Below are 27,386 nucleotides of genomic sequence, written 5' to 3' on the forward strand. Positions count from 1 at the left end.
CCCCCGAGATTACCACAGGTGCTACGTGTGGTTGTACTGGGACTTTGCTCAAACCATAATGATAACTCCAAGGTGTGATGTTTGTTCAGGATGAAAGCAGAAGGCAGAGGAATCACCTGCTTTCTGGTCTCCTTCGCTGTGATCTGTCTGCTGGCCACCCCCGGGGACGGGGCCTGTCCGCGTCGCTGTGCCTGTTACGTGCCGACAGAGGTGCACTGCACCTTCCGGTATCTGACCTCCATTCCAGACAGCATCCCGCCCAGTGTGGAACGTATCAATTTAGGGTACGTGGGGGCCCTTGTCTTGTCACCTTCTCAAGGAGGGATTGTCCTCAAAACACTTGTGACTTTGGGAGAGTAACCACAATTGTAATAATATTTATCTTCTGAAATGAGTGCATGAGGATCTTAAGTTTGTTAGGGCAATGAGAAAATGTTTCCGTGTAAACTTTTTCTAGGAGAAAGTTCTTCTAGAACCTAAAGTCATTCTTGGTAGGTTGGGATCCATGGCTATAGAAAAGCTTCATTCTGGCTTCATTTGTGCTGGAAAGCAATATAGCTGCTGTTGAGAATTAGGGTTACAGTATATCAGTAAGAGATGACAGACAACTAGAAGTGTCCTCCTATATATAAAAGATATGTATGAAAAAAGCTGGCTAAATCCTTTTTTGACGCCGTTGCACTTTTTCCCATACAAACTGAATTATTTAAAATGCTTTTTAAAATGCATACTTAATTGTGTAAATCTACCAAAAGGTGTCTATATTTTAAAGGTTCATAAAAAACTGTCTGAACATATGTGTAGTCAAACTTAATATCATTTAACATTAGTGAGCACCTACTATGTGCCAAACACAATGGATGGTAGTGGAGAATACAATGAACAAGCTATATTATTCATTTCTAGAAGTTGTAGATAAAGGGAGAAGGCAGATGTACAGTCAGTACAATTTAATAAGAACCATAATAGATAGAGCAAAGGGCCTTGGGAACAATCACTAATAATAATAGCTAACATTAATTGTGTGCTTACTATGTCCTGACATTGAGCTAAGCCATTCTTCGTGTACTTACGTACCCCCTTTGGAGTAGGTTCTACTGTTTGCATTTTATTGGTGAGAAAACTGAGGTACAGAAAGGTTATTGACTTTATCCAGGGTCTAGCTACTACCAAGTGTCTGAGTTCACAATCATGGCCAAACAATTTGGCGTCAGAGCCCAGGTTTCTTAGCCACTGTTTTATAATGATGAATGGCACCTGGGAGAGTGAGGGGACCTGTCAGAAAAAAGCAGGCTGAGTCTTCGCAGTGTTCACAAACTTGGGGTAGGGTGGGGGTGGAGTCAAGCATTCCCACCTGAAGGGACAGCACACTCAGAAAGGATTGGAAAGGAAAAGGAATGTGGCATGTTCTAGGGATATGAATAAGGTGATTGTAACTGAGATTGCAAGCACTGAGCAGGGGGTAGACCTTCTGTGGCAGCTAATGAATTTCAATAATATTTCAAGCATCGGATTATCTTCGTAGAGCACAAATAAAATAAGAGAGGCTTTGGGTGTGTGTGTGTGTGTGTGTGTGTGTGTGTGTGTGTGTGTGTGTGTGTATGTGTGTGTGTGTGTATGTGTGTGTGTGTGTGTGTGTTGGTTGGTTTTTGCTTTGACATTTGAACTTTAGTTGACAGGTTTAGCTTGTGCCTTCCTATTTCAGGTACAATAGCTTGGTCAGATTGACGGAAACAGATTTTTCTGGCCTGAATAAATTGGAGTTACTAATGCTGCACAGCAATGGCATTCACACCATCCCAGCTAAGACCTTCTCAAATTTGCAGGCCTTGCAGGTGAGACCATGGGGGGAAGGGACAGGTGAAAGAGGTGACATGCCTGTTCCGAAAACTGCCCATTCCTACAGCATCCAAAAATCAACATCCTGCAAATTATTAGTAGACATCAGGGGAGAATGTCAAAGAACTGATTTCTTTATAAATGCAACAGTATGTGGAAATGAGAATAATGAAAAAATTATGGGCACGTTTTCTTATACCTCAGGCTTATAGGGAAAAAAATTAATACCCAGTGATTATAAAACCTTTAGAATTTAATCCTGAAAGTCATGTTTATCTGGAAACTGAATGTCATTATTAAAAGAAATTGCTATCTTAGAAGTTAGCTTTCTATACAGCAATATATTTTTTTGTTTCCCTTTACTTATTTACTAAACCCTGCTTTGTTCAAAAAAACTTTAAAAAGCTAGGGGACTTCCAAGGATGAGTCAGATATTGTGAGAATTCTGACTCCAGTAAGTGAGACAGTAAAAGGTAAAACAAATCTAAAGATGAAAACAAAGAGAGCACAGGGAAATGTAGACATATAGACCAGAATGTCGGCTGTAAGTAGGACTTGAGGCTTTCGAGGAGCTAATTCACAATTCATGACATCTATTCATTTTTAATAAATAAAAACTAAATAAAACTCTTCAGGAAAAGCACAACCACATCTGATGTTAAATCAGAGAGATTATTTCCCAAAGCTCCTGATAAAAGAGATCCAGTGCAATAAAATAGTCAGTAATAGCCAATAAAATAAAGTCAGTAATATCAAAGATAAAATGCCAGAGTATATAGAACCTTTTGACATCATACCAGTGTAAAGGCACAGAACTCAGTCTAGGTATGGGATTCTAGTTATTTGGCTTAATCAGGTTTTATTTGGGATACATGTGTTCAGAGGATTAGATGAAATACATATTCTTCACAAAGTACTCTGCACATTTATACTCTTGACCAGGTTTCCAATAGATATTGAGGACCACTGAGTTTGAGATTGTACTCCCAGCTAATATTTGGGGCAAAGCTCTTCTATGTTGCCAATTTCGTTTTTCTTTGCTTATTAGGAAACTTGGCATTCCAGGAAAGCACTCTCAACAGAGATGACAGATTAGATCAAATCAGGAAAAAATTATGAGAAACCACTGTATTTACTATCATTTCTTTTTCTTTCCTTTTTGGAAGAGAAGTTTGTTCAACTAGTAACTGGAGAAGAAATTGAGGAATACCCACACACTACTGAAATATTCAAAAATTATTTTAATTTTAACTCAAAATCAACTAAAATCATGTCATTCATAATACCAAAAATGGAAAATGCCCCAAATATTTATCAACTGATGAATGGATAAACAAAATATGTTCCATGTATGCAGTAAAATAGTATTTCACATTTATAGAAAGGATTGAAGGACTGATACATGCTAAACATGGATGGGTCTTGAAAATATTAGGCTAATTGAAAAAAGCTAGACACAAAAGATCACGTATGGTACAGTCCCATTTATTTTAAATGTCGAGAATAGGTAAATCCATAGAAACAAAGTAAGTAAGTGGTTTTCTAGGGCTAGGAGTAGTGAGGAAATGACTGCTAATGAGTATCTGTTTTACTTTGGGGTGATGAAAAATTTCTAAAATTAGATAGTGGAAATGGTTGCACAACTCTGTGAATGTACCAAAAAACCACTGAGTTGTATATTTTAAAAACGTAAATTTTATGGCATGTGAATTATATATCAATAAAATCATTACAAATGTAAAATATAAATGAAAATCAATATATTTCTTATGAAAAATTCAAGTTCAAGAAATCTTAAATTTACTTAAAATATCAAGATACTTTAAATTAAAACTTATGGAAATTTTCAATGATATACAAAAGTAGAATAATATAATGAACCCCAATGTAGCATCATCCAGCTTCAATAGTTATTGACACATAACAGATTGTTTCACCTGTATCTTCACTCACCTCTTTTCCACTTCATTGCATTGTTTTGAAACAAACCTGTGATATCATAATGTTGCATCTATAAGTACTTCAATATCTCAACGTTAAGGAGTCTTAAAACAATAACCACAATATTATTATTGCATCTTAAAATTTAGTAATAATTCCTTAATGTCATCAAATGTTTGTGAGTGTTCTAATTTCCCTAATATTCTCATATTTAATTTGCAACTAATTTGTTTGAATTAGAACTCAAACACGGTACACACATTGCGTTATATTAATCACAACATATGGTTTATTGATATGCTCTTTCCTTTTGTGAAAACTCTGACAAAATAAACATATTCTTTTTATTCTTAGGTCTTAAAAATGAGCTATAACAAAGTTCGAAAGCTTGAGAAGGATACTTTTTATGGCCTCAGGAGCTTGACACGGTTGCATATGGACCACAACAATATTGAGTTTATAAACCCAGAGGTTTTTTATGGACTCACCTTTCTCCGACTAGTGCACTTGGAGGGAAATCGGCTCACTAATCTCCATCCAGATACATTTGTCAATTTGCGCTACCTCCAGATATTTAAGACATCTTTCATTAAGTACCTGTTCTTGTCTGATAACTTTCTGAGCACCCTCCCTCAAGAGATGGTCTCCTATATGCCCGATCTGGAAAGCCTTTACCTTCACGGGAACCCCTGGACCTGCGACTGTCATTTAAAATGGTTGTCTGATTGGATACAGGAGAAGCCAGGTATCAATACTGTTTATTTCTTTGTTTTACTGTAAGAGATGAAACCTGCCTGCGGTGTTTTATCAGTAAATATGGAGGCCAAGGTAATTTAGCTGGAAAAAAATGACGTCTAAGGAATAATTCTGTGATAACTCATTCTTTTAATTCTTTAATGAATTAATCATTCATTGTTTAAAAGGCCAACCAACTATCCAATCATACTCCTGGCTTTTGGCAAACTTGGGGAATAAGAAATGGGTGTATTACTCTTCCCTATTTACCATGAGCCATAAAAACCCTCCCTTCTTCTTACCTTCCTCTCAGTCATTCAATCCACAGATAGTTTTTAGAGCTCTAGTCAAGGTTCTGTGCCAGGTAATGGAAGTACCAAGGGTACTGTCCTTGCTTTAACCACGCTTCCAGTGGGTTACAATAAGCAAACAGACAATCGGGGTGTGATTATCTTTGATGGGGAAAGTAGAATTTACCACAAAGAAAGCAAGATCCATTCAGTCAACAAGTAGTTATTTTAAACCTGTGTACAAGAAGCCACAGAGAGCATAGGGATCCCAAAATGAACAGGACAGATTAAGGTCCCTGCCTTCGTGCAGCTTACATTCTTGTGGAGAAAACCAGCAAACAATGAATTAAATATTAATTATTAAATGAAAAACTATTAATTATTAAAATCTTATTTAAATGGATTAAGTCCTTAAGACAGTGACCGAAAGGAACCCGTTGATTTTGTCAGCAAAGGGGGATGGTCAGTTACTTTGAAAAGATTGATGGAAGCTGTATTGCTATGTGGGGATCCCGGATAAGTGGGAGGTGGGACCGCAGTCGACTCTTAGAAGAGGTTTGGTTTGAGGTGAGGAAGGAAGGGTGTCAACCAGATGGAAATGTGCAGTCACACAGGTCTCTTCAAGCAGGAGAGAGACTTGAGCATGTTCATGATGAGGAACATCTGAGCTGCCAACAGGTGACAGGATGGCTCAGCTAAAACAAAAAAAGAAAAAAGAAAAAAGAATTTTTGTACATAAATAGGCAGATGTAATAAGCTGCATGAAAAGGGCAATGAATGGCCCAGGTTGCCTGGCATAGCATCAGCATTGACCAGCAAAGTGTTTTGAACCCAACTGTGGGGAGCACTGAATGCCAGGCTAAATTGTACTTTAGCCTATAGAAGAAAAAGGGAGATTTTCTAGTGAAAGATTTTCAATACATTTTCCCAATGAGATGCTTTTAAAGGATCTCCAATCTGTGAGCAGAGGGTAGGGCAGACTGGAGCGGGGACAAACACGAGGCCAGCTGGGAAGTGCTCTTGGTGTTCACGTCTGGGGAGTGACAGATTGAACTATGAGGTGACCACACCTGAATGTACCTCCTAAAGCTACATCTCAAAGGCAACAGGGATTGAGTGGGGGTTGCTCAGTACTTTCAAATACCATGGAGAGAGAAAGGAGAATGAGGAGTGAGAACAAACTATACTGGATTTTCTTGTGGTTGTTAGCTGGATTATGGGGGAAGGATGGTGAGCAAATAGAGGAAACTTACCTGAGAAATGTAGCAGTGAAAACATTTAAAAAAATAAGGTGACGCCCACAGGGGGAGAACTGCATAACCAGAGAGAAAATGATTCTGTGTTCAGTTCCTACAAGGGGTCAAACCTACTTGCCATTTTGCTAATTACCTGCTGTGGTGACAAAATCAGGCTAGTGTACATTGTTCATACCTAACATTTCATCAAGTGGAATATGCCACTGATTTTAAGATATCCAGCTATTTTATGGGCTACAGTCAAGGAATTGGCGAACTATAGCCCAGGGGCCGAATCCAGCCCTCAACAAGCTTTTGTAAATAGAGTTTTATTGGAACACACATGTGCCCAGTTCTTTACATAACATCTATGGCTGCTTTGGTGCTACAGTGGTAGAGACGAGTCATGTCAGAGAACTGTGGTTCACAAACACCAAAATCTTTACCATTTGGCCCTTTACATAAAAAGTTTGCTGCCCCTAGCCTACAGCACAAGGCCTGAGCTCCTTGCCTAATTTCAGCCTCCTTTTTTTTCTTTCCAACTCTCTGCTGCCCTCACATCCCAGATACACCTAATGCTGTTTTACACCTCATATCAGCTTCCCTGCCTGGAGCACTTTCCTTGCTTTTCTGCCTGACGGGCTCCCAGCCAGTCAGCAAGCTGTCCAGCACACACCCTTTCTGGGAAGCCAGGCTGCTTCTCCATCCATCCCATTCTTGTCAGAATAATCATTTCACCACTTCCGGTTTTCCCAAACTTCCATTCTTGAATGGATAACATTTTATTATATTTATTAGTATTAGATGTCTGTTGCTTGCCTATGTCTAATTTATTTATCCTCAGCTGCTAGGATGTACTTAGGGCATAGTAGGTCCTCAATAATTTTTGTTAAACTAAGCTTTTATCAATTAAATAGCCATTTTGATAGTGTACACAAATGAACCCACCACCCACTATGGTCTTAATATTCCCCTAAACTGTATTCCAAGAGAGTTTTCAGTTTCTTGTGCCTTCAGTTGACCCACTTAGCACGATAGGCAACCTTTTTGTACATCTTGATAGTCGAATGTAACACAGCTTCATCTATTTGTGGGAATCTTCCATTCATAAGTTCCACAAAGTTCTTGGCGTTGCTTTTCTATAACATATGGATTAGTGGCCATTTCTCTGACAAACATTTGTTTTACAAATACTAAATTTACGTCTGGCTGCCGTTTCCATGCCTTTCTACATACATAATAACTTCCTGTTCAAGCATAGTATAATCCTAATAAAAACATTTTAAGTGGCAAATTTAATATATGTTGTACCAACAGTGCCTGTATAACTCAATTGAAGAGAAAATAAAATAAATAGCCATGACAGTATTTGTGTGTGCGCAGGCAGTGGTAGCTCTATCATGACTGCCAGCTGTTTGGCTGGTGCTGTAAAACACCTTCAACTGTAAGACATGTCTCAATACATAAATTAGAATGTGGAAGAAATATGGTCTTAAAGTTAGGCCTGCCTGTTTTGCTCCCTCCCTCCTGTCCTGCAGTCTTTCCTGTGTACCCATTAGCCAGGCATGGGGACATACAGATGAACAAGCATGGAGCTTATAGTCTTGTGGAAAGACAGACAACCAGACGAGGCATTCTAACAGCGAGTGATCAGGAGTAGGATAAGAGAAGTGGGAGGTACCAGAACATAGAGCAGACAGCCCACTGGGAGGAAGTGCTGTTCCGCTGGGTCCAGAAGGCTGTTAAGTATAATAGTTGGGCATCAATGAAAGCAGGTGTGTCAGACAGTAAGTGTAAGGGAAGTAGAAGCCACAGCACATGCCTAATAGGGCGTGGGGGAGTTGGGGAATGGGAAGCATTTCTGTGTGCCTGGAACCTAGAGTGACAGGGGGAATGGAAGTGACATGATCAGGTTTGCATCAGAGGCAAAAGAGCTGATGGCCAGGGCCTGCCAACTCCGGTCCAGGTGCTAGCCATAAGCATACCAAGATGTGACCATGGTTCTGTGACAAGGTTTAATTAATCCAGAAGTCTGCCATGTTCTCTGCTATAGCAAGGTGCTGATAAGCAGGCATGGAGTCACAGCTGGTTGGTAAGTGAGGGGACTGAGAAGAACCCCTCAGGAGTGCTCAAAGGTTTGCAGGCTTGCCAGCTATCTCCTCTGCATAGGTTCAGACTCTAAAAATCTGCTGTAGAAAGCCAAGTAGCCAGGTCTGTGTGGCATTACTTGTCATACTTGTACATACTGGAAAGGTTTGGAGTCCCTGGTCAGAGGGACTTTCTTGAGCCTTTGTGAGGAATTGTGCCCAGGTGGGAAGGTGATGTGACCCGTCCCACCACTCTTGCAAATAAGATCTAAGTACAGTGTTTCTTTTATTTATTTACTTATTTAAGATTTTTTTATTGGGGAATTGGAGAAAGGGAACAGTCTTGGCGAATTGGGGAAGGAGAACAGCCAAGTTGTTGTCCTTCAATCTTAGTCGTGGAGGGCGCAGCTAGCTCAGCTCCAAGTCCAGTCGCCATCTGGCTGCCCGTCGGCAGCTCGTGGCCACTCAGCTCAAGGTGCCATGTTCAATCTTAGTTGCGGGCGGGCGTAGCCCACCATCCCATGTGGGAGTCAAACCAGAAACCTTGTTGTTAGGAGGTGGTGCTCTCACCAGCTGAGCCATCCTGCCACCTGTTGGCAGCTCAGCAGCAGCTCAGCTTGGGCGCAGCTCACTGAGAATTGAACCAGCGACCCTGTTACTCAGAGCTCGTGCTCTTAACCAACTGAGCCACTCGGCCAGCCCCTAAGTGCTTCTTTTAAATGCTGTGTCATGTGCATGATATGGAAGCTACTACATGGACTAGCATGGAAGACCTTGGCTGCATTTTGTGTCAAGAAAAAGTCTTCACCTCTTACCAAGTATTTCAGTGACCAGCCATTTTATCTTTTAAATATTTTTAATTTTTCCGTTACAGTTGACATACAATATTGTATTAGTTTCAGGTGTACAACATAGTGATTAGACATTTATATAACTTATGACATCATCACCCTGATAACTCTAGTACCCATCTGACACTATACATGGTTACTACAATATTACTGACTATATTCCCTATGCTGTATGTTACATCCCTGTGGCGGTTTTTATATCTGGCAATTGGCATATCTTAATCTCTTCCCCTTTGTCACCCATCAACCCCAACACCCCTCCCCTCTGGCAACCATCAAAATGTTCTCTACCTATGAGTTTGTTTCTGTTTTGTTCATTCGTTCATTTTGTTTTTTTAATTTCACATATAGGTGAAATCATATGATATTTGTCTTTCTCTGACCTATTTCACTTAGCATCATACACTCTAGGACCATTCATATTGTCACAAATGGCAAGATTTCACTTATTTTTATGGCTAATACTCCATTGTGTATAAAAACTACTTCTTCTTTATTCATCTATCGATGGACATTTAGGTTGCTTTTATATCTTGGCTATTGTAAATAATGCTGCAATGAACATAGAAGTGCATGTATCTCTTTGAATTAGTGTTTTGGGTTTCGTTGGCTAAATATTCACAAGTGGAATTGCTGGATCCCTCTTTGTCTGTTATAGCCTTTGTTTTAACTTCTAATTTGTCCAATATAAGTATTGCTACACTAGGTTTTTCTTTTTTCATTTCTATGCATGAACTATCTTTTTCCATCCCATTACTTTTAGTCTGTGTGTGTCTTTTGATTTGAAGTGGGTCTCTTGTAGGCAGCATATGTATGGGTCTTGTTTTCTTGTCCCTTCAGTCACCCTGTCTTTTGACTGCAGCATTTAATCGATTTATATCTAAAGTAATTCTTGATAGGTATGTAGTTATTGCCATTTTATTATTCATATTTTTAATTCTTTTCCCTCTTTTTTTTCTTCAAGAAATCCCTTTAACATTTCTTGTAATACTGGTTTGGTGACAATGAACTCCTTTAGCTTTTTCTTGTCTGGGAAGCTCTTTGTCCTTTGATTTAAATGATAGCCTGACTGGGTAGAGTAATCTTGGTTGTAGGTCCTTGCTTTCATCACTTTGAATATTTCCTGCCAATCCCTTCTGGCCTGCAAAGTTGAGAAATCAGCTGATAGTCTTATGGGAGCCTCCTTGTAGGTGACTAACTGCTTTTCTCTTGCTTCTTTTAAGATTGTCTCTTTGTCTTTAAAGTTTGGCATTTAAAGTAGGCCTCTTTGGGTTTATCTAGTTTGGAACTCTTTGCTTCCTGGACTTGTATGTCTATTTCTTTCACCAGGTTAGGGAAGTTTTCTTTCATTATTTCTTCAAATAGGTTTTCAATTTCTTGCTCTCTCTCTTCTTCCTCTGGTACCCCTATGTGAATGTTGGTACACATGTTGTTGTCTCAGAGGCCCCTTAAACTATCCTTATTTTTTATAATTCTTTTTTTCTTTTTGCTGTTCTGATTGGATGTTTCTGCTACCTTGTTTTCCAAATCACTGATTCAGTCCTCTGCTTCATCTAATCTACTATTGGACCCCTCTGATATATTCCTCATTTCAGTTATTGTATTCTTCATTTCTGACTGTTTTCTTTTTTTAATGTTTTCTATCTCCATGTTTGTTTCCAATCTCTTTGTGGAAGTTCTCACTGAGATCATTGAATATCCTTGTATCTAGTGTTTTGAACTCTGCCTCTGGTAGATTGTCTCCATTTTGTTTAGTTCTTTTTCTGCAGTTCTGTTCTTTTACTTGGGGCATGTTTCTTTGTCTCCTCATTTTGGCCAGCTCCCTGTGTTTGTTTCTATGTATTAGGTAGGGTTGTTATATCTCCTGGTCTTTGTAGAGTGGCCTTATGTAGTGGGTGTGCTGTGGGGCTCAGTAGTGTCGTCTCCCTGGTCACCTGAGCTGGGTGTGCCAGGTATGTCCCTGGTGTGGGTGGTATGTGTCCTTCTGTTGTAGTTGAGCCTTGATTGCTGCTGACACATCAATGGGAGGGACTGACCCTCAGGCTGATTGGCTGTGAGGACTGGCTGTGTCTACAGCAGAGGCGCTGTGTGCCAGGGCTGACCCCACAGAGTAGATTTCACTTTAGTGGGGCTCTGATGCCTGCTGAGTTTGCCCTTTGGGTTTGTCATTTGTGGAGCTGATTGGGTGGTGCTCTGGTCTGAATCGCCACTGGGTGTGTCAATTCTGGGACCTCTTGGGAGGGGCTCTGGTGCAGGCCAAGGTCAGCCACTACCTATAAGTCATCTGGTATGAGCTACAAAGTGATCTGCAGATGGTTGCCACTTGTGCTGGGAATGGAGGTGTCCGGGAGAGGCTAAGCTGAAATTTGAGACCAGCTGCCACTAGTGCCAAGGTTGAGGCCAGTTAGCAAGAGATACAGGGCAAGCCGAGGCCAGATTTGGGGTTTGTGAGCCTTTGACAGATTTTCAGAAAGTCTAGCATGAACAGAGCTAAACCATTTGTATGGGAAAGCATCTGGAACTGGCTTGAGTGGGCTCACAAGTAGGATGGGGTGAAGATTGTTAGCCAGGTTGATGGAGACTCAGACTTCACACCTACCTGTGTGTAGGCTGTGTGTAGGGAGGGCTTAACAAAGGAATGATGGCTTCTTCCAGTACTTCTCTCTTGGAAAAATCTGCCCCTCTAGCCCTCGCCCGGATGCCAAACAATTCAGTTCTTTTCCATTTGTCCCTGGCATTTTTCAAGCTGTTGCTCCAGTGCTGGAGCTCAGAGCAAGTAGGTCCATCAGCAAGTAAGTCTGTGCACAGGTCCTAAAAAGGGAATGCATGACACACCAGCCACCCTGGCTCTCACTCAGCTACAATCTCCTCTGGTTTTCACAACTAGAAGTTGTGGGGACTTCTCTTCCCAGCACTGAAACCAGGGGCTGGGGAGCTCCATGTGAGGATGGAATCTCTTGCTCCTTTGGTGGAGGGGAACCCTCCGCAGCTGAGATATCCCTCTGGATTTTTAACCGCCACATGGGTGTGGGGCCAGCCCATTCTCTGTCTCTGTCCCTCCTACCAGTTTTGATGTGGCTTCTTCTGTATGTACTTAGTTATAGGACTTCTGTTCAGTCTTCAGGCAGTTCTCAGTGATGGTTGTTTTGTAGTTTAGTTGTAATTTTGATATTGTCATTGGAGGAGGCAAGCACAGTGTTTACCTACTCCACCATTTTGAACAGAAGTCCAGTGACCAGCCATTTTAAATAGGCTCACCAGAGTGGTCTTTTTAAATGACTAGGTATGTGATATCTGAATACCTGAAAGAGGAGGTTTCTATTATTTGGAAAGGTTTAGGCTGGTCCTGGTGCTATAAAACTTCCAGGCTTTGGATTTTACCAAATTGTGAGACCTTTAAAGGGCTGTCCCATTGCTTGGGTACATTGTTCTTCCTCCTCATTAAACCTGATTTTCCTCCAATGAGTCTATATCTACCTTAGTCAATCTGGTTACCAAAGTCACACTGTGTCTTCCTTTACTCTTTTATTCAATCACCCACCCCCCATGTTTAAACCAAATTCTCACATCCTACTGATTGGTTTTACTTGCTTCACTATTTCCTGCATCCATCTGTTTCTCTCCATTCCTGTTATGACTAAGTTGGACCAGGCCACAATATCTTATAATTTAATCATTGTTATTTTGGACAATGGAAAGTAACTTGAATTTTCAATGATATCCAAGGGCTTATAAATGATCATTTATCAAACAGGTTATCTTTTAAAGGACAAAAAAGTTCTATGACTTGTAAAACATTAAAATGAGCAAAGACTACTAAACTACTGTTAATAAAAAAAAGTGATAAACACAAGCATATGAATTTGTTTCCTGAGATTAGGAAACTATTCATTCAACTAATATTTACTGAGTAATACATATATATCAGGCACTTTCTAGGCATGGGGAATACAATAGTGAATAAGACAGACAAAATCCTTGTATCAATGAATGTAATGTTATGACAGGGTATATAGACAATATCTTTTGAAGAAATCAACCCAAAAACAAAAAATAGAGGAAATTTTCCATTAAACACTAAAATTTCAAATTGTTTCAAATTCTAGTAAAAGTGATTTTTTTCAAAATGTGCAAATGTGAATTTATAAAGAGGCTACCACTGGCAATAATTCAGTTGTCATTTTCCCTAGATATAATAAAATGCAAAAAAGACAGAAGTCCCTCCGGTCCTCAGCAATGTCCACTTTGCATGAACCCCAGGACTTCTAAAGGCAAGCCCTTAACTACGGTCCCAGCTGCAGCTTTCCTGTGTGCCAAGCCAACTATTGATCCATCCCTGAAACTGAAGCACCTGACTATTCTGGAAGATAGCGGTTCTGTGTCTATCTCTCCCCAAGATTTCATGGCACCCTTCGGCTCCCTCACTTTGAATATGACAGACCAGTCTGGAAATGAAGCTAACATGGCCTGCAGTATCCAAAGGCCCTCAAGGACATCATCTATTGCATTCACAGAAGAAAATGACTACATCATGCTCAATACATCATTTTCTACATTTCTGGTGTGTAACATCGGTTACAGTCACATTCAGGCAGTGTGGCAAATTCTGGCTTTGTACAGTGACTCTCCTCTAATATTAGAAAGAAGCCACTTGCTCACTGAAACACCACAACTCTGCTACAAATATAAACAGGTGGCTCCTAAGCCTGAAGACCTCTTTACCAACATAGAGGCTGAACTGAGAGCAGACCCCTCTTGGTTAATGCAAGACCAAGTTTCCTTGCAGCTGAACAGAACTGCCACCACACTCAGTATGTTGCAGATCCAGTACTCTAGTGATGCTCAAGTCACTTTACCAGGGGCAGAGATGAGGCCAGTGAAACACAAATGGACCATGATTTCCAGGGATAACAACACTAAGCTGGAACGTACTGTTTTGGCTGGTGGGACAATTGACCTAGACTGTCCAGGCCAAGGAGACCCCACTCCACATTTGGAGTGGCTTCTACCTGATGGGAGTAAAGTGAGAGCCCCTTATGTTAGTGAGGATGGACGAATCCTAATAGACAAAAGTGGAAAGCTGGAACTGCAGATGGCTGATAGTTTTGACACAGGTATATACCATTGCATAAGCACCAACTATGATGATGCAGATGTTCTCACCTATAGGATCACTGTGCTAGAGCCCTCCGTAGAACCCTATCATGAAAATGGGGCTCATCATATCATTTTCATGGGTGAAACACTTAACCTTCCATGCTATTCTACTGGTATTCCAGATGCCTCTGTTAGCTGGGTGCTTCCAGGAAACACTGTGCTCTATCAGTCCTCGGGAGACAAGCAGATTCTTAACAATGGCACACTAAGAATACTACAAGTCACCCCAAAAGACCAGGGTCATTATCGTTGTATTGCAGCTAACCCATCAGGAGTCGACTTTTTGATTAACCAAGTGTCAATCAAAACAAAAGGGCCATGGCCAGTGGAGCATAATGTAGAAACAGATGGGTCTGGACTTGATGAGTTCAATCCCAGCGTTCACCATAAGGACCCACCAGCGGCACAGCTCCCTCCGTCTGCTCCAGCGGGAGGTGAGGCTGGAGAACAAGCGTTGAGCATAGGTAGAAAGCACAGCTATCGGGAGTTAACATTCCGGCGGCGTGGAGATGCAACACACCGACGTTTTAGGGAGCATAGGAGGCAGTTCCCTCCCTCTGCTCGGAGAATTGACCCACAGCACTGGGCGGCACTTTTGGAGAAAGCTAAAAAGAATACTATGCCAGAGAAGCGAGAAAATATCACAGCAAAGCCAACTCCGCTGGTCACACAACTCCGGAAAATACCTGGTGAGGAAGGAGACTCTTCAGGCATGCTCCCACCAGATGAGGAATTTATAGTCCTGGCAACTAACATTCCCAGTGTCCTGGCAAGGACAGTGACTGTCAATTCCAGAAAAATATCCGATAGCCCTGTGACAACTGTAACGACTGCTACCAAAGTCTCTCCAATTGTGAGTCCACAAATGCTACCACCTGAAAAAACAATAGATGTCAAACCATCTACTACTATTAAAACTACAGCCATGCCAAAGAACTTAAATACATCAAGCAAAACACAAGGCACAAACTACCTAAATTTATCCACTATCTCCCCTCTACTGCTTGAAACAACTCAATTTCTGGATGCTGATGACATGGGGCGGAGAAAGGAACATTTGCAAAGTGCACCCCTGATAACAGTGGGGACTGTGGTCAGAGATGTCAATACCAAGCTGCTCAGTAGTGCTGATAGCAAAGCTGATACATTCTTAGGATCAGAAAATGCCACGAATCATCATCAGACATCTGTGACAGGAGGCAGTGAACCCAGGAGCAATTACTTCTATTTTCACAGTCCTCAAAAGCTTGGCACCCCAAGCATCCCTTCAGGCTCATACCCTGCTGCTCATGCTCAGTTGCAGATTCCTAGAAATAGTACAACTAACATTCCGTTATCCAGACGCTTCGGAAGACGGAAGAAAATTTGGGGCAGGGGGCGAATTATCAGTCCATACAGAACCCCAGTTCTCCGGCGGCATAGATATGGCTTTGTGAGGCCGACAGTCAGAGGTTCTTCTAAAGAAAGCACCACTGCTTTCTTTTCATCCTCAGCGCTCACTGCAGGGTGCCCGTCCTGTTCCCCTGGAGAAGGGCTCACCACTGCTGCAGCTGCCTTCTCTTTTCCAAGTTCTTCCCCCATCACCCTCCCCAATGCTGGCATGGCCAGAGTCACATCAAAAGACTCAACAATTCTAGTCCACAATCCATCATTACTATTTGAGAACAAATCAAATGTAGACGGTGAGAAAACAACACTCACAATAAAATATTTCAGTGATGAAAGTACCAAAATGACTCCAACTGGTACAGTCGTGACTCGTGCCCCAACATCTGCATCTATGGAAAAAAATCCCATGACAAATATTGGTGACCCAGGTGTGTCTTACACCAGCAAAGCTCAAAGAGACCCAATAATTATATTGCCACTTCCAGGTCCCACCAGCAAGCCATCGATGCCTACTACTACAGCCATTCCAAGATTTCCAAGAAGGAAAATTCCCTGGCATCAGATGTTTGTACATAACCATAACCAAACAGAGAGGTTAAAGAATCAGCATAAATTTGGTTCACGAGAAAGCACAGCCACCATGCTTCCTAAAATATCTCCTACTTTACCCCCAGATAAAGTTTCCCCCTTCCATTTCACAACACACTCAGCAAATGGGATGCAAATTCCATCTATAACATTGGCTACAACTCACCACAGTACCCCCGAAACACAAAGTCCAACAAAGGAGCTGCCCTTCCCACCCGTTTACCCTACACTTCCTGGTATAAACAAGGAATCAAGTACAAGTTTCCTATCAGTACAAACAGCCACACTGACAGCTCCTCCTACTGCCTCTGCATCCATCAATATCAATAAAATCCAAATAGCCAGGCCCAGGACACAAAAAGTACAAAGCAGAAAGGAACCTCAGAAGAACAGGAATGACCCAAACAACTCTCCTGGCCAGAGTTCTGGCTTCACTATATCCACTGCCGTTACATTTCCTATTCCAACTGCAGCGGAAACTTCAACCAAGCCCAGCTTCTCTGCTTTCACTCACCACCCCCTAGAAAATGCCAAAGGAATTTCAAGCACAATTGATCTTTATCCAAAAACACTTAATCGGACAGATGTAATGGAAGAACCACCCCAAGAGACTCAGACTTTGAAAAGCACAACTGCTTCTGAAACCATTTCATCCAGCAAACTCCAGCAGAAGACCACAGCTAGGAACACAACCATGAGACACTCAACTGTGCCATCATTCCTGAGCAGCAGTCACACTCCACTGCCAATTCCCACCTCCCCTCCCTTGAGTAATCAAAATGCAGTTGCTCACGAGACAACTCCCGTTTTCCGGATGATGACAAACACAATGGTCAAGCCACGCGAACCCTCAGGGCACAATGCTGACCTGCAGCAATTAGCAGCAGAGGTTGCAACATCTCCCAAGGTTCATCCAGATGCCAAGTTCACTACTGGAACCACTGACTTTATCTACTCCAATGTGTTACATTCTACTACTATGCCAGCACTAATAACAGTTAAACCACTGAAATTTAAATGGACTCCTTCTCTCTGGTCAGAAAACCACTTTTGGTCCAAGTCATACCCAGAAAATGCTGAAAAAGGCAAAAAGTTGGGAGTGAGCATGTTGCCCAGTCTAGGCTTGCCAGAGGACACCACTCATGCTTCAAATTGGGACATCCAGAAGGCTGCAAAGAAGAGTGACTTTGATAAGACACCGGCTCAAAAAATAACAACTTCTGAACACCTTCCCTTTGACCCTTTGTCTAGGAATATATTTGCAAGGCCCAGAATAGTTGGAGGAAAAGCGGCAAGTTTTACTGTCCCCGCTAACTCAGATGCCTTTCTTCCTTGTGAGGCTGTTGGAAATCCCCTGCCCTCCATCCACTGGACCAGAGTCTCATCAGGTATTTAAAACAGTTTCTTTATATGTCGTCACCTTTAGTTACAAAACAGGGGAAAGATTGTGTTATATTTCGGGGTTACACATCCAAAGAATCAACACCAGTTTCAAATTTCACCAAGATACAGAAGCTATTAACACCCTCACTTAACATTTGGTGCATGACTTTCTTGCTCATCTGAAAAACATATCGTAATTACGAACATTTGTTTTTGAAATGCTTTGAAAGCAGATCCAAAGAAATATGTTTTGAACAGGAGAGAATTGTCATTGTGTTGAACCATCGGGCTTTTAAATTAAAATTATGGGGATAAAAAATTCCAAGAATAATTTAGGCAATGTGAAGGCTAGGTGTCCTAATTTTAAATTTAAATGTATTTGTTCTTACCTTAACATAAAGATAGCTTTCCTCATGAGACTTCTAGTTGAATAATTTGTTTTCCAACTAAACTTTGATGACCTGTGGTTATATGTTTTTCTACTATCAGGACTTGATTTGTCTAAAAGGAAACAGGATAGCAGATTCCGGGTGCTCCCCAATGGCACCCTGTCCATACAAAGGGTGGCCATTCAGGACCGTGGACAGTACCTGTGCTCAGCATCCAATCCTTTTGGCTCAGACCGCCTTCATGTCACCTTGTCGGTGGTTTCCTATCCCCCAAGGATCCTGGAGAGACGTACCAAAGAGATCACAGTCCACTCTGGAAGCACTGTGGAACTGAAGTGTAGAGCTGAAGGCAGGCCGAGCCCTATGATTTCCTGGATTCTCGCAAACCAAACAGTGATCTCAGAATCGTCCAAGGCGAATAGGCAGGCCCTGGTGACATCTGACGGAACGCTGGTCATCCACAATGTCAGTGTGTATGACCGGGGCTTTTACAAATGCATGGCCCAGAACTCCGATGGCCAGGATTCACTGCTGGTTAAAATACAAGTCATCGCAGCTCCACCTGTTATTTTAGAGCAAAAGAGGCAAGTCATTGCAGGGACTTGGGGTGAAAGCCTGAAACTGCCCTGCACCGCAAAAGGAACTCCTCAGCCCAGTGTTCACTGGGTTCTCTCGGATGGCACCGAAGTGAAACCACTACAGTTTATTGGTTCCAAATTGTTCTTATTTTCAAATGGGACTCTGTATATAAGAAACATAGCCTCTTCAGACAAGGGCACTTACGAATGCATTGCTACCAGCTCCACTGGCTCGGAGAGAAGGGTAGTAATTATTACAATGGAAGAACGGGAGACCATCCCCAGGATAGAATCTGCATCCCAGACATGGAATGAGGTGAATTTTGGGGAAAAATTACTATTGAACTGCTCAGCCATTGGGGAACCCAAACCCCAAATAATGTGGAGGCTACCATCCAAGGCTATTGTCGGCCAGTGGCACAGGTAAACCACACCTTTGTGTTGAGATTATCTACTTAGCTGTACAACTTCTGAAATGGAAAAAGTGATAGTGAGTTGGAGAGCAGTTTTACAGAGCCCAAATACCCTGCACATAAAACCCTCTCTAAAGAGAACTAATCCTTTTGAGATTAATGTATATGAATTATATAAATCCAAGCTTCTTACATACCTAACTCCTATTGAGGGGCATGGGCCAATTTTCTATTGAGCTGATATAGTTAAAGGCAGAGTAAAACTCCCATTTACTTCCATAGCTGTGATAGTTTTAAAATAGTAACTGTGTATACGTATTCATAATTTCTTGACCCAAAAAGACAGAATTTTTGTAATTCAGTCAAGGTCGGGGAGAGATACACTCCATTATTTCACCCTTCAAAGTCCCCTATTAAACATTTAAAATTTTAGTATTATCTGTACTTAACTTCTTCTCTCTGAAAATTGGAAACCACTTTATGAAAGTCACAGCAATAAGGCCTTCACAAAGTGTGTTCAGGACCCCCATTGCTCTGATGTTGTCAGACACACACTTTCCCTAATATGCTCTGCTACAGGCTTATTGGTTTATTATTAGTTTCAGGTGTACAAAACAATGGAATAGTTAGACATTTACACCCCTCACAAAGTGATAACCCCCTCCCCCAATCTACTACCCCTCTGACATCGTATATAGCTGTTACAATTCCATTGACTGTATTCCCTATGCTAAACTCCACATCCTGTGATTACACACACACACACACATATTAAATTATAGTTGACAGTCATTATTATTAAGCTTCAGGTGTACAGTGCAGTGGTCAGGCATCTACACAGTCCATGAATTGGTATCCCTAATAAGACAAGTGCCCATGTGACAGGTTTATTAATACTGATTTTTTATGTTTTCTGTGTAGATTAAATCATCTCTGAAAGTCATAGCTATAGCTTATGAGGCACTAATTAATTTTTGCCATTTGCATGACTTTATGCTATGATTTCCTATGACAGAACTCTAACATAACAGATATAAACTTCTACTTAGGCTTATAAGTTGAACAGATTTTTTTTCTAGTGTCACACTGTAAGTTGGTATTTAATATAGTTAATGAATTTAACTTGTGATCTTTAATTCAAAAGAAAATGTTAATTTTCAAATTTTTCTAGTAAGTCATCAAAGTTACTTGACCAAATGTTAAATTGAAATTAGATTTAAAATGAAAAAAAAATACTGAGCTATGAAATGCAAACTTTAGAAATAACATGTTTATCTACTATATGTATCACCATTTATGGCATCAAATATTTTCAATGCTTTATCAGTTTTTGCATTTAATATTATAAAATTAGTATGTTTCTCTTATTGCCTTCAAGTAATTACAAGCATTTCATTAATGTTGAATGCCAGTTTTTTTCTGAAATTGATGCATTTAAGTAAATTCCCAGGCACATGGGGAGGCATTTTAAATTAGGTCCTAGATAATTCTGATGCAGGTGGTGAGGGAACTGCATTAAGTAACAGCAGTGGTTCTCAGACTTTGCAACACAGGAAAATTAGTTGGAAAATGAAGAATCCCAATGCCAAAGCCACAAGCCACATCAATAAAGTCAGAAGCTGCAGAGATGGGACCCAGCCATCAGTTATTTTATACTACACAACTGATTTTAATGTGCACCTAAGTTTGAGAATCCGTGCTTTTAGAAAGGATTAGGAAAGGATGAGAGCAGGTGGTGGTGGAGCATGGTGACAAAGGACAGGGTTTGAGTGTCAACCCTGGGGCCTGAAGTAACTTACTAAATCTCTCTAAATGCCAATTTTTTCAGCTGTACAGTGAGGACCTACTTAAAGATCTAAAAGTAATGCAAAGTTCCTGGCAGTTTCCAGTCCCTTTATTAAGTGTATCCAGTAGGATTTTACCTTAGTTAACATGCCAGTAAAGTTTCTTCTATACTTGGGAAAAAAAAAAAAAAGCATACCAGCACCTTTTGTAATGTTGTACTATAATTCTCTCTACACTTCTTATGTTTGCTGGAGAATAAAAAAATGACTTGAGGCCATTTGACTTCGTTGGCAGTTATGCTGTGAAAGCATCCACACATTTCTCTCCAGTTTCACTTAACTGCTGGGCTCACATTGCCAAAAAACGAGAAAACACCTAGATGTTCACCAAGGGGAATTCTTAATCACGTTTTTGGTTTTTTCTCCATTTTTTAAATTAGTTTCAGGTGTACAAAACAATGCAATAGTTATACTTTTCACCCCTCACACGTGACAACCCCTCTCCACATTTTTAGCATCAACTCAACTTTCACTGATTTTTCTGAAACACTAGATTTAATTTTACCAGGAAAGATCTGCCATCTGGTGGCTCACTATGTGAATGGAAGGCTGTGTCCTGGCTTCAGGGGGAAAAATGGTGTCCCACAGTTCCGTCTAATGCCAGGACCAGTCACTTTACAGCTGCTGCAAAGGGCAGATGCTACAAGCTCCTAATAAATCTTACATTGGCATTTTCCCTCTTTATAACAAAATAGAACTTATCTTCTAACCAAATAAGTCTAAATATTTTGTTACAATAGCTCCCTAAAATGTACAGTCTGGCATCTTTTCTGACAAGTATGTATAAAAGTTCTTCTTTACCGACATATGTTACAGAATGATCGTTTGATATGTAAAATGGTCAAGAAAGTCATGTGTCTAAGAATTCAATATTTCTAGCATTCTCACCATTAGAATTATTTTTTTAAATCACCATGGAAAGGAGATTCATTTGAAGTCCATCTGAGAAATACTGCTTGTTTGTGTTAACTTTATACCTATTCAGTTAGAGAATTTCTTCTTTTAGCAGGTGGCTCAGAAGACAGTTAATAAGTTAATACTAACTTTAGTTTTATTGCAACAATTTAAGAAAATATCCATTAAGCCAATCTTATGTAAATAAGACAGCTCTCCTGCCTCTGGTCCTTGTTAATTGCTGCACACTCAAATCAATATCTTCTCTCCTCAGAATGGGCAGCCGAATTCATGTCTACCCCAATGGGTCCCTGTTTATTGGATCAATAACAGAAAAAGATGGCGGTGACTACCTGTGTGTGGCAAGGAACAAAATGGGAGACGATCTGATACTGATGCATGTCAGCCTAAGGCTGAAACCTGCCAAAATTGATCACAAGCAACATTTTAAAAAGCAAGTCTTTCACGGGAAAGACTTCCAAGTCGACTGCAAGGCTTCGGGCTCACCAGTGCCCCAGATATCTTGGAGTTTGCCTGACGGAACGATGATAAACAACGCAATGCAAGCTGATGACAGTGGCCGCCGGACCAGGAGGTATACCCTGTTCAACAATGGAACCTTGTACTTCAACAAAGTTGGGATAGCAGAGGAAGGAGATTACACTTGCTATGCCCAGAACACGCTAGGGAAGGATGAAATGAAGGTCCACCTGACGGTAGTAACAGCTGCCCCACGCATCAGGAAGGGCAACAAGGCCAACACGAGAATCAAGGCTGGAGACACAGCCATGCTTGACTGTGAGGTCACTGGGGAGCCCAAACCAAAAATATTTTGGCTGCTGCCTTCCAATGACATGATTTCATTCTCGAAAGGCAGGTACACATTTCATGCCAACGGCTCTTTGTCCATCACCAGAGTCAAGCTGCTCGATTCTGGCGAGTATGTGTGTGTGGCCCGAAATCCTAGTGGGGATGACACCAAAATGTACAAGCTGGATGTTGTCTCCAAGCCTCCACTAATCAATGGTTTGTATACCAACAAAACTGTCATTAAAGCCACAGCGGTGAGGCATTCCAAAAAGCATTTTGACTGCAGAGCTGAAGGGACACCATCTCCTCAAATCATGTGGATCATGCCAGACAATATTTTCCTCACAGCCCCATACTATGGAAGCAGAATCACAGTCCATAAGAATGGAACCTTGGAAATTAGGAATGTGAGGCTTTCAGATTCAGCCGATTTTATCTGTGTAGCTCGGAACGAAGGAGGAGAGAGTGTGCTGGTGGTACGGTTGGAAGTACTGGAAATGCTGAGGAGACCGACATTCAGAAACCCATTTAATGAAAAAATTGTTGCCCAACTTGGAAAGTCCACGACATTAAATTGCTCTGTGGATGGAAACCCACCACCTGAAATAATCTGGATTTTACCAAATGGCACACGATTTTCCAACAGGCCACAAAATCCTCAACATGTGATAGCAAGCAATGGTTCTTTTATCATTTATAAAACAACTCGGGATGATGCAGGAAAATATCGGTGTGCGGCAAGAAACAAAGTTGGCTACATTGAGAAGTTGATCGTCTTAGAAATTGGTCAGAAGCCAGTTATTCTCACTTATGCATCAGGAACAGTTTACTGCATCAGTGGAGAATCGTTATCATTGCATTGTGTGTCTGATGGAAGCCCGAAGCCAAATATCAAATGGACTGTACCAAGTGGTCTTATAATAGATAGGCCTCAAATTAGTGGGAAATACATATTCTATGAAAATGGCACCTTAGTCATCAAAGAAACAACCGCTTATGACAGAGGAAGCTATATTTGTAAGGCTCAAAACAGCGTTGGTCATGCACTGATTACTGTGCCAGTAATGGTTGTAGCCTACCCTCCCCGAATTATAAATCGCCCACCCAGGAGCGTCCTCACAAGGACAGGGGCGGCCGTTCAGCTCCACTGTGTGGCCCTGGGCGTCCCCAAGCCAGAGATCACCTGGGAGATGCCCGACCACCCCATGCTCTCAAGGGCAAATAAAGAGAGCACACATGGCACTGAGCCTTTTCACCCACAAGGCACCCTAGTCATTCTGAATCCCCAGACCTCAGATTCGGGAATATACAAGTGCACAGCCAAGAATCTACTTGGGAGTGACTCTGCAGCAACTTACATTCAAGTCATCTGATATGACATAAAGCTGAACAAAGTCAACATCTGGACAGAGTTTATTTTTTGGAAGAAGTTTAATCAAAGGCAGCCATAGGCATGTAAATGAATTTGAATACATTTACAATATTAAATTTATAATGGACATGCAAAAAAAAAAAAGACTTGTAAATAAATGCATTATGAACTGATACTGATGTCTACAATGGATCTCCAAACAAACTTTTAACTTAAGGCACTTTTATTTTGCCAACAAATAACAATGAACATTAAGAGAAAACTGTCCACCATAAAACAACAAGGAGCTAATGTACCTGAATTCATTAAAGAATGGACTTTTTTTCATTACCAGTTGCCTAGTGTCCACCTTCTATCAATGTTACAAGCATGGCACTGAGAACAGAGACAATGGAAAATGATTAAATTTGCAGTCTTGATGTAAATTTGCCATTTTGATGTAAAAATATTTTGTGGTTGGTTTATAAATATTTTACTAAAATCTACAGAAAATGAGTCACTGACCTGTTTTGATTATGATCCATCATTTTGTGCATTCTGAAAATTTCCATTGATGGGAAATACAAACATGTTTTAATAACTGCATTAAAAATAAATGCAGACTAACTTTTCCACATGTAAAAAGCAACTTATCACCTGTACATCATAAAAAGCTAGTGGGGGCTGATTACATCTTTGTCCAAATTAACCCATTAAGAAGGTTTTAAAAATGCAATGAAACTTCTTTATAACTTCAAAATCTAGCTCAGGCACCCCTGGTTTGGAGCTGTTTATAAGGAAAATTTTCTAAGGAAGAAACACTGCTTTATGAGCTATTTATTTCATTAAGTGGTTATCCTTTTTTGCAACAGTAAATGTTTGGGGAAAAAATCTGGACTTAATACATATAATGAAGTTTCACTGCACTTAAAATTTGTTCGACCCTACACAAAATGTTGCTTTTTGTAATTTACTGAATTTATTTATATTACATGCTTAATTCAACCTGAATTAATTTGGGGGACATTATGGTTTATCTTTTCTAATTCTAGAGGGTGGGATTTTCCAGTGTAATTTCTCCAGCATCTATTCAAATATTCACTATTACTTAAGAAGAATTATAGGAGCCTTAGTAAGTGAAAAAGAAAATGCCATAGAGCTTGCTCATATATCTCAGTGCACAAAACGGTGAGCTATGTTAGCCCCTGACAATCATTTGTGACATATGGGGGCACTCACTTCATCATTGTGCTTTCATCACACCAACTTTAAGCTGTTCCCATCTAAGAGGTGACGTGATTGTTACTATCTCTGATGTTGGCATCCTGAGGCAGCAAGAGGTCAAGGATACTCATTCTAACAGTTCTCTCTCTGCTCCTGGGCCAAGGGGAGTAAATAAAAGGACAAATGCAACTTTACCAGGAACAAGCCTGCAGTGTAAACAGGTATGTCTCAGGGCTTATTGTATCCAACTGCATTCTATTTCAACATCTTATCTTTAAGGGGAACGGAGGTTTCCATTTATCCCAAGACCATTTCCTCTACCTCACAAAGCAAATTATCAGGTTCTGTCAAAGGATAGGGCTTTCCCTTGCGACCGTTTAAAGCAAATAAATTATTGCACTTGCTAAAAATAAGGGGGGGGACCTCACAGGACAGAGAATTTAGTGGGAGTTAATATGATAAGACTAGATTAAAATTCGCAGTTGCCTTCTTTATAATGCACAGGCAAAAAACCAGCGTTAGGTTTTTCCTCAGCTTTCCAGAGAATCTTTGAATTATAGGACCTTTCCATGACTTAACTTCCTCACCTACAAGAGGGATGCGACAACAACAAAGGTCTACCCTACAGTTTTCGTGTGCAAAATGATTCATAAATTAATTTCACTTCTGCAAAATATAAAGTGCATACCAATGCTATGCAACTGTAACACTCATTCTTGAAACAGTGTTACTGCTGTTTGCAATATTGAACTACAAAAATATATGGTTCAAAGGGAAAATTGGCCTTTTAAGTACCAAGAATTCTTGAAAAGAAATGAAAACAACCAGGATGGAACACGACTCACTCACTAGGCACGACATTCACAACTCGGTTGTTTCGCCAAGGCAGTCATTGTCATGGCAGTGACATTGGCAGTCATGGATATATTACTTTGAAGAAAAATAACTTCAGGAACTCTATGATTCTTGAGAGGAAAAAAAAAATACCTGATATACAAAACCAGCTGAAATGTAAAGATTCATCTTCTGAAAGCAGATACGTTAACTTAGTGAAAAGAATGGTCTTAATGTTTTGGCAAAGTCTTTTCCAGCCCAGAGTAAACACGAAATGAGCAGGCTGGAGTGAAATCGTTTCACAGTGTACAGAGCAGTTCGCATGGATGCTGCCACAGCAAAGTAAGCGGACATGTTTTTGAGGTTGTTTGCATGAGTCAAACTTTGCAATGAGTAACTCACCTAAGAAGATAGGAATTATCTCTATCATTTGCAAAAGAAATGATCTAGTAAAGTCGTACTAGCTACATTGTTAAAAAAGTAGTTCTACATGGTTTGCTCATTATAGACAAATCTATTCACAGTATGTGTGACTACATTACATGTAAAATCATATGGCAAAAGAAAATGAATTAACACAGAACATGGGAAAATATCCCCCACGTGTTTTAAAATGCCCTGCAATTTTCACATTCAAAATTTTATGCATCTAAATCTAAAAAAATATTATATGGAATACTCTTAAGTTACACAAACTGATAATAATTTACTGTATTTTTTTTACTCTAATAGGAGCAAATTACCACATACTTGAACAAAGTTAAAATAGTTACTATTTCTTTATAATAAATTTGATGTATAATTTACTTTACTTGTGCTTTTTGCACCAATTTATAAATACAGTATATGTAATACACAACCAAGACGGACACCAACATTAATAATTAAATTCAAAATAGCAAATACTTACCATACAAAATAAACAGCAAATACATCTTTTATGAAAACCAGAGGTTTCTGGATTGGGGGCCAGATTCTCTGGAAACCATATGAAGTTTGAGTTCTGAGGAATCTCAGGCCAGCTGTGAGATTTTTTTTTTTTCTTTTTAACTCAAGTTGGCATAAGGTTCAAGAGAACCAAAACTGGAGAGTCATTTTTGCCAAATCTGGCAATAAATAAATGGAACAATTCCCCCATGGTTTGTTCGGGCCTTTAGAATTTACATATTGTATCTTCGCAAAGACTTGGGTCAATGATCTTGCCACTGAAAACAAATTTGAGTACAGCTACTTCTAATAGGCTTCCACAAGTCTCCGTGCGGCCCTTGTAGAAGCCCGGGTGTAAGTTCTTGGTCTCAGAAGTGTAAGTACTAAGCAACAATCTGTTTCAGCACCTTTTGACCACAACAAAAGCCAAGAAAACTTCTACATAAATAAGAACAAAGTTTATAAAGTGCTTATGAAATTACAAACATTTCAAATTAGAGCAATGCAAATAAATGTCCATGTCACCCTCAAAGGTGAATACAGAATAAATGGGTCACTTTCCTGTCAAGATCTGACATGCCTTTCAAATCAGTAGTTTGGTCCTGCACAGTTTGCAAAAAAAAAAAA

General features: G+C 40.3%; 1 protein-coding gene across 1 annotated transcript; it reads left to right on the forward strand.

The window, feature by feature from the left end:
• Positions 1-90: 90 nt before the first annotated feature.
• Positions 91-27,386, forward strand: IGSF10 (immunoglobulin superfamily member 10). The gene is made up of 6 exons (XM_019661306.1): positions 91-284; positions 1,706-1,835; positions 4,135-4,525; positions 13,169-17,500; positions 17,985-18,885; positions 21,888-27,386. Exons 1-6 carry the CDS (start codon positions 91-93, stop codon positions 23,794-23,796), a joined length of 7,857 nt encoding a protein of 2,618 aa, XP_019516851.1. The 3' UTR covers positions 23,797-27,386.

Source organism: Hipposideros armiger, unplaced genomic scaffold (genome assembly GCF_001890085.2).
Source record: "Hipposideros armiger isolate ML-2016 unplaced genomic scaffold, ASM189008v1 scaffold_344, whole genome shotgun sequence".
Classification (NCBI taxonomy): Eukaryota; Metazoa; Chordata; class Mammalia; order Chiroptera; family Hipposideridae; genus Hipposideros; species Hipposideros armiger.

Bases quoted from the DNA above. Each gene is read 5' to 3' on its own strand.
- IGSF10 (XM_019661306.1), top strand. From the start codon at position 91: ATGAAAGCAGAAGGCAGAGGAATCACCTGCTTTCTGGTCTCCTTCGCT. The intron at 17,501-17,984 runs GTATTTAAAACA...TTCTACTATCAG, and splicing joins CTGGACCAGAGTCTCATCAG to GACTTGATTTGTCTAAAAGG. The intron at 18,886-21,887 runs GTAAACCACACC...TTCTCTCCTCAG, and splicing joins ATTGTCGGCCAGTGGCACAG to AATGGGCAGCCGAATTCATG.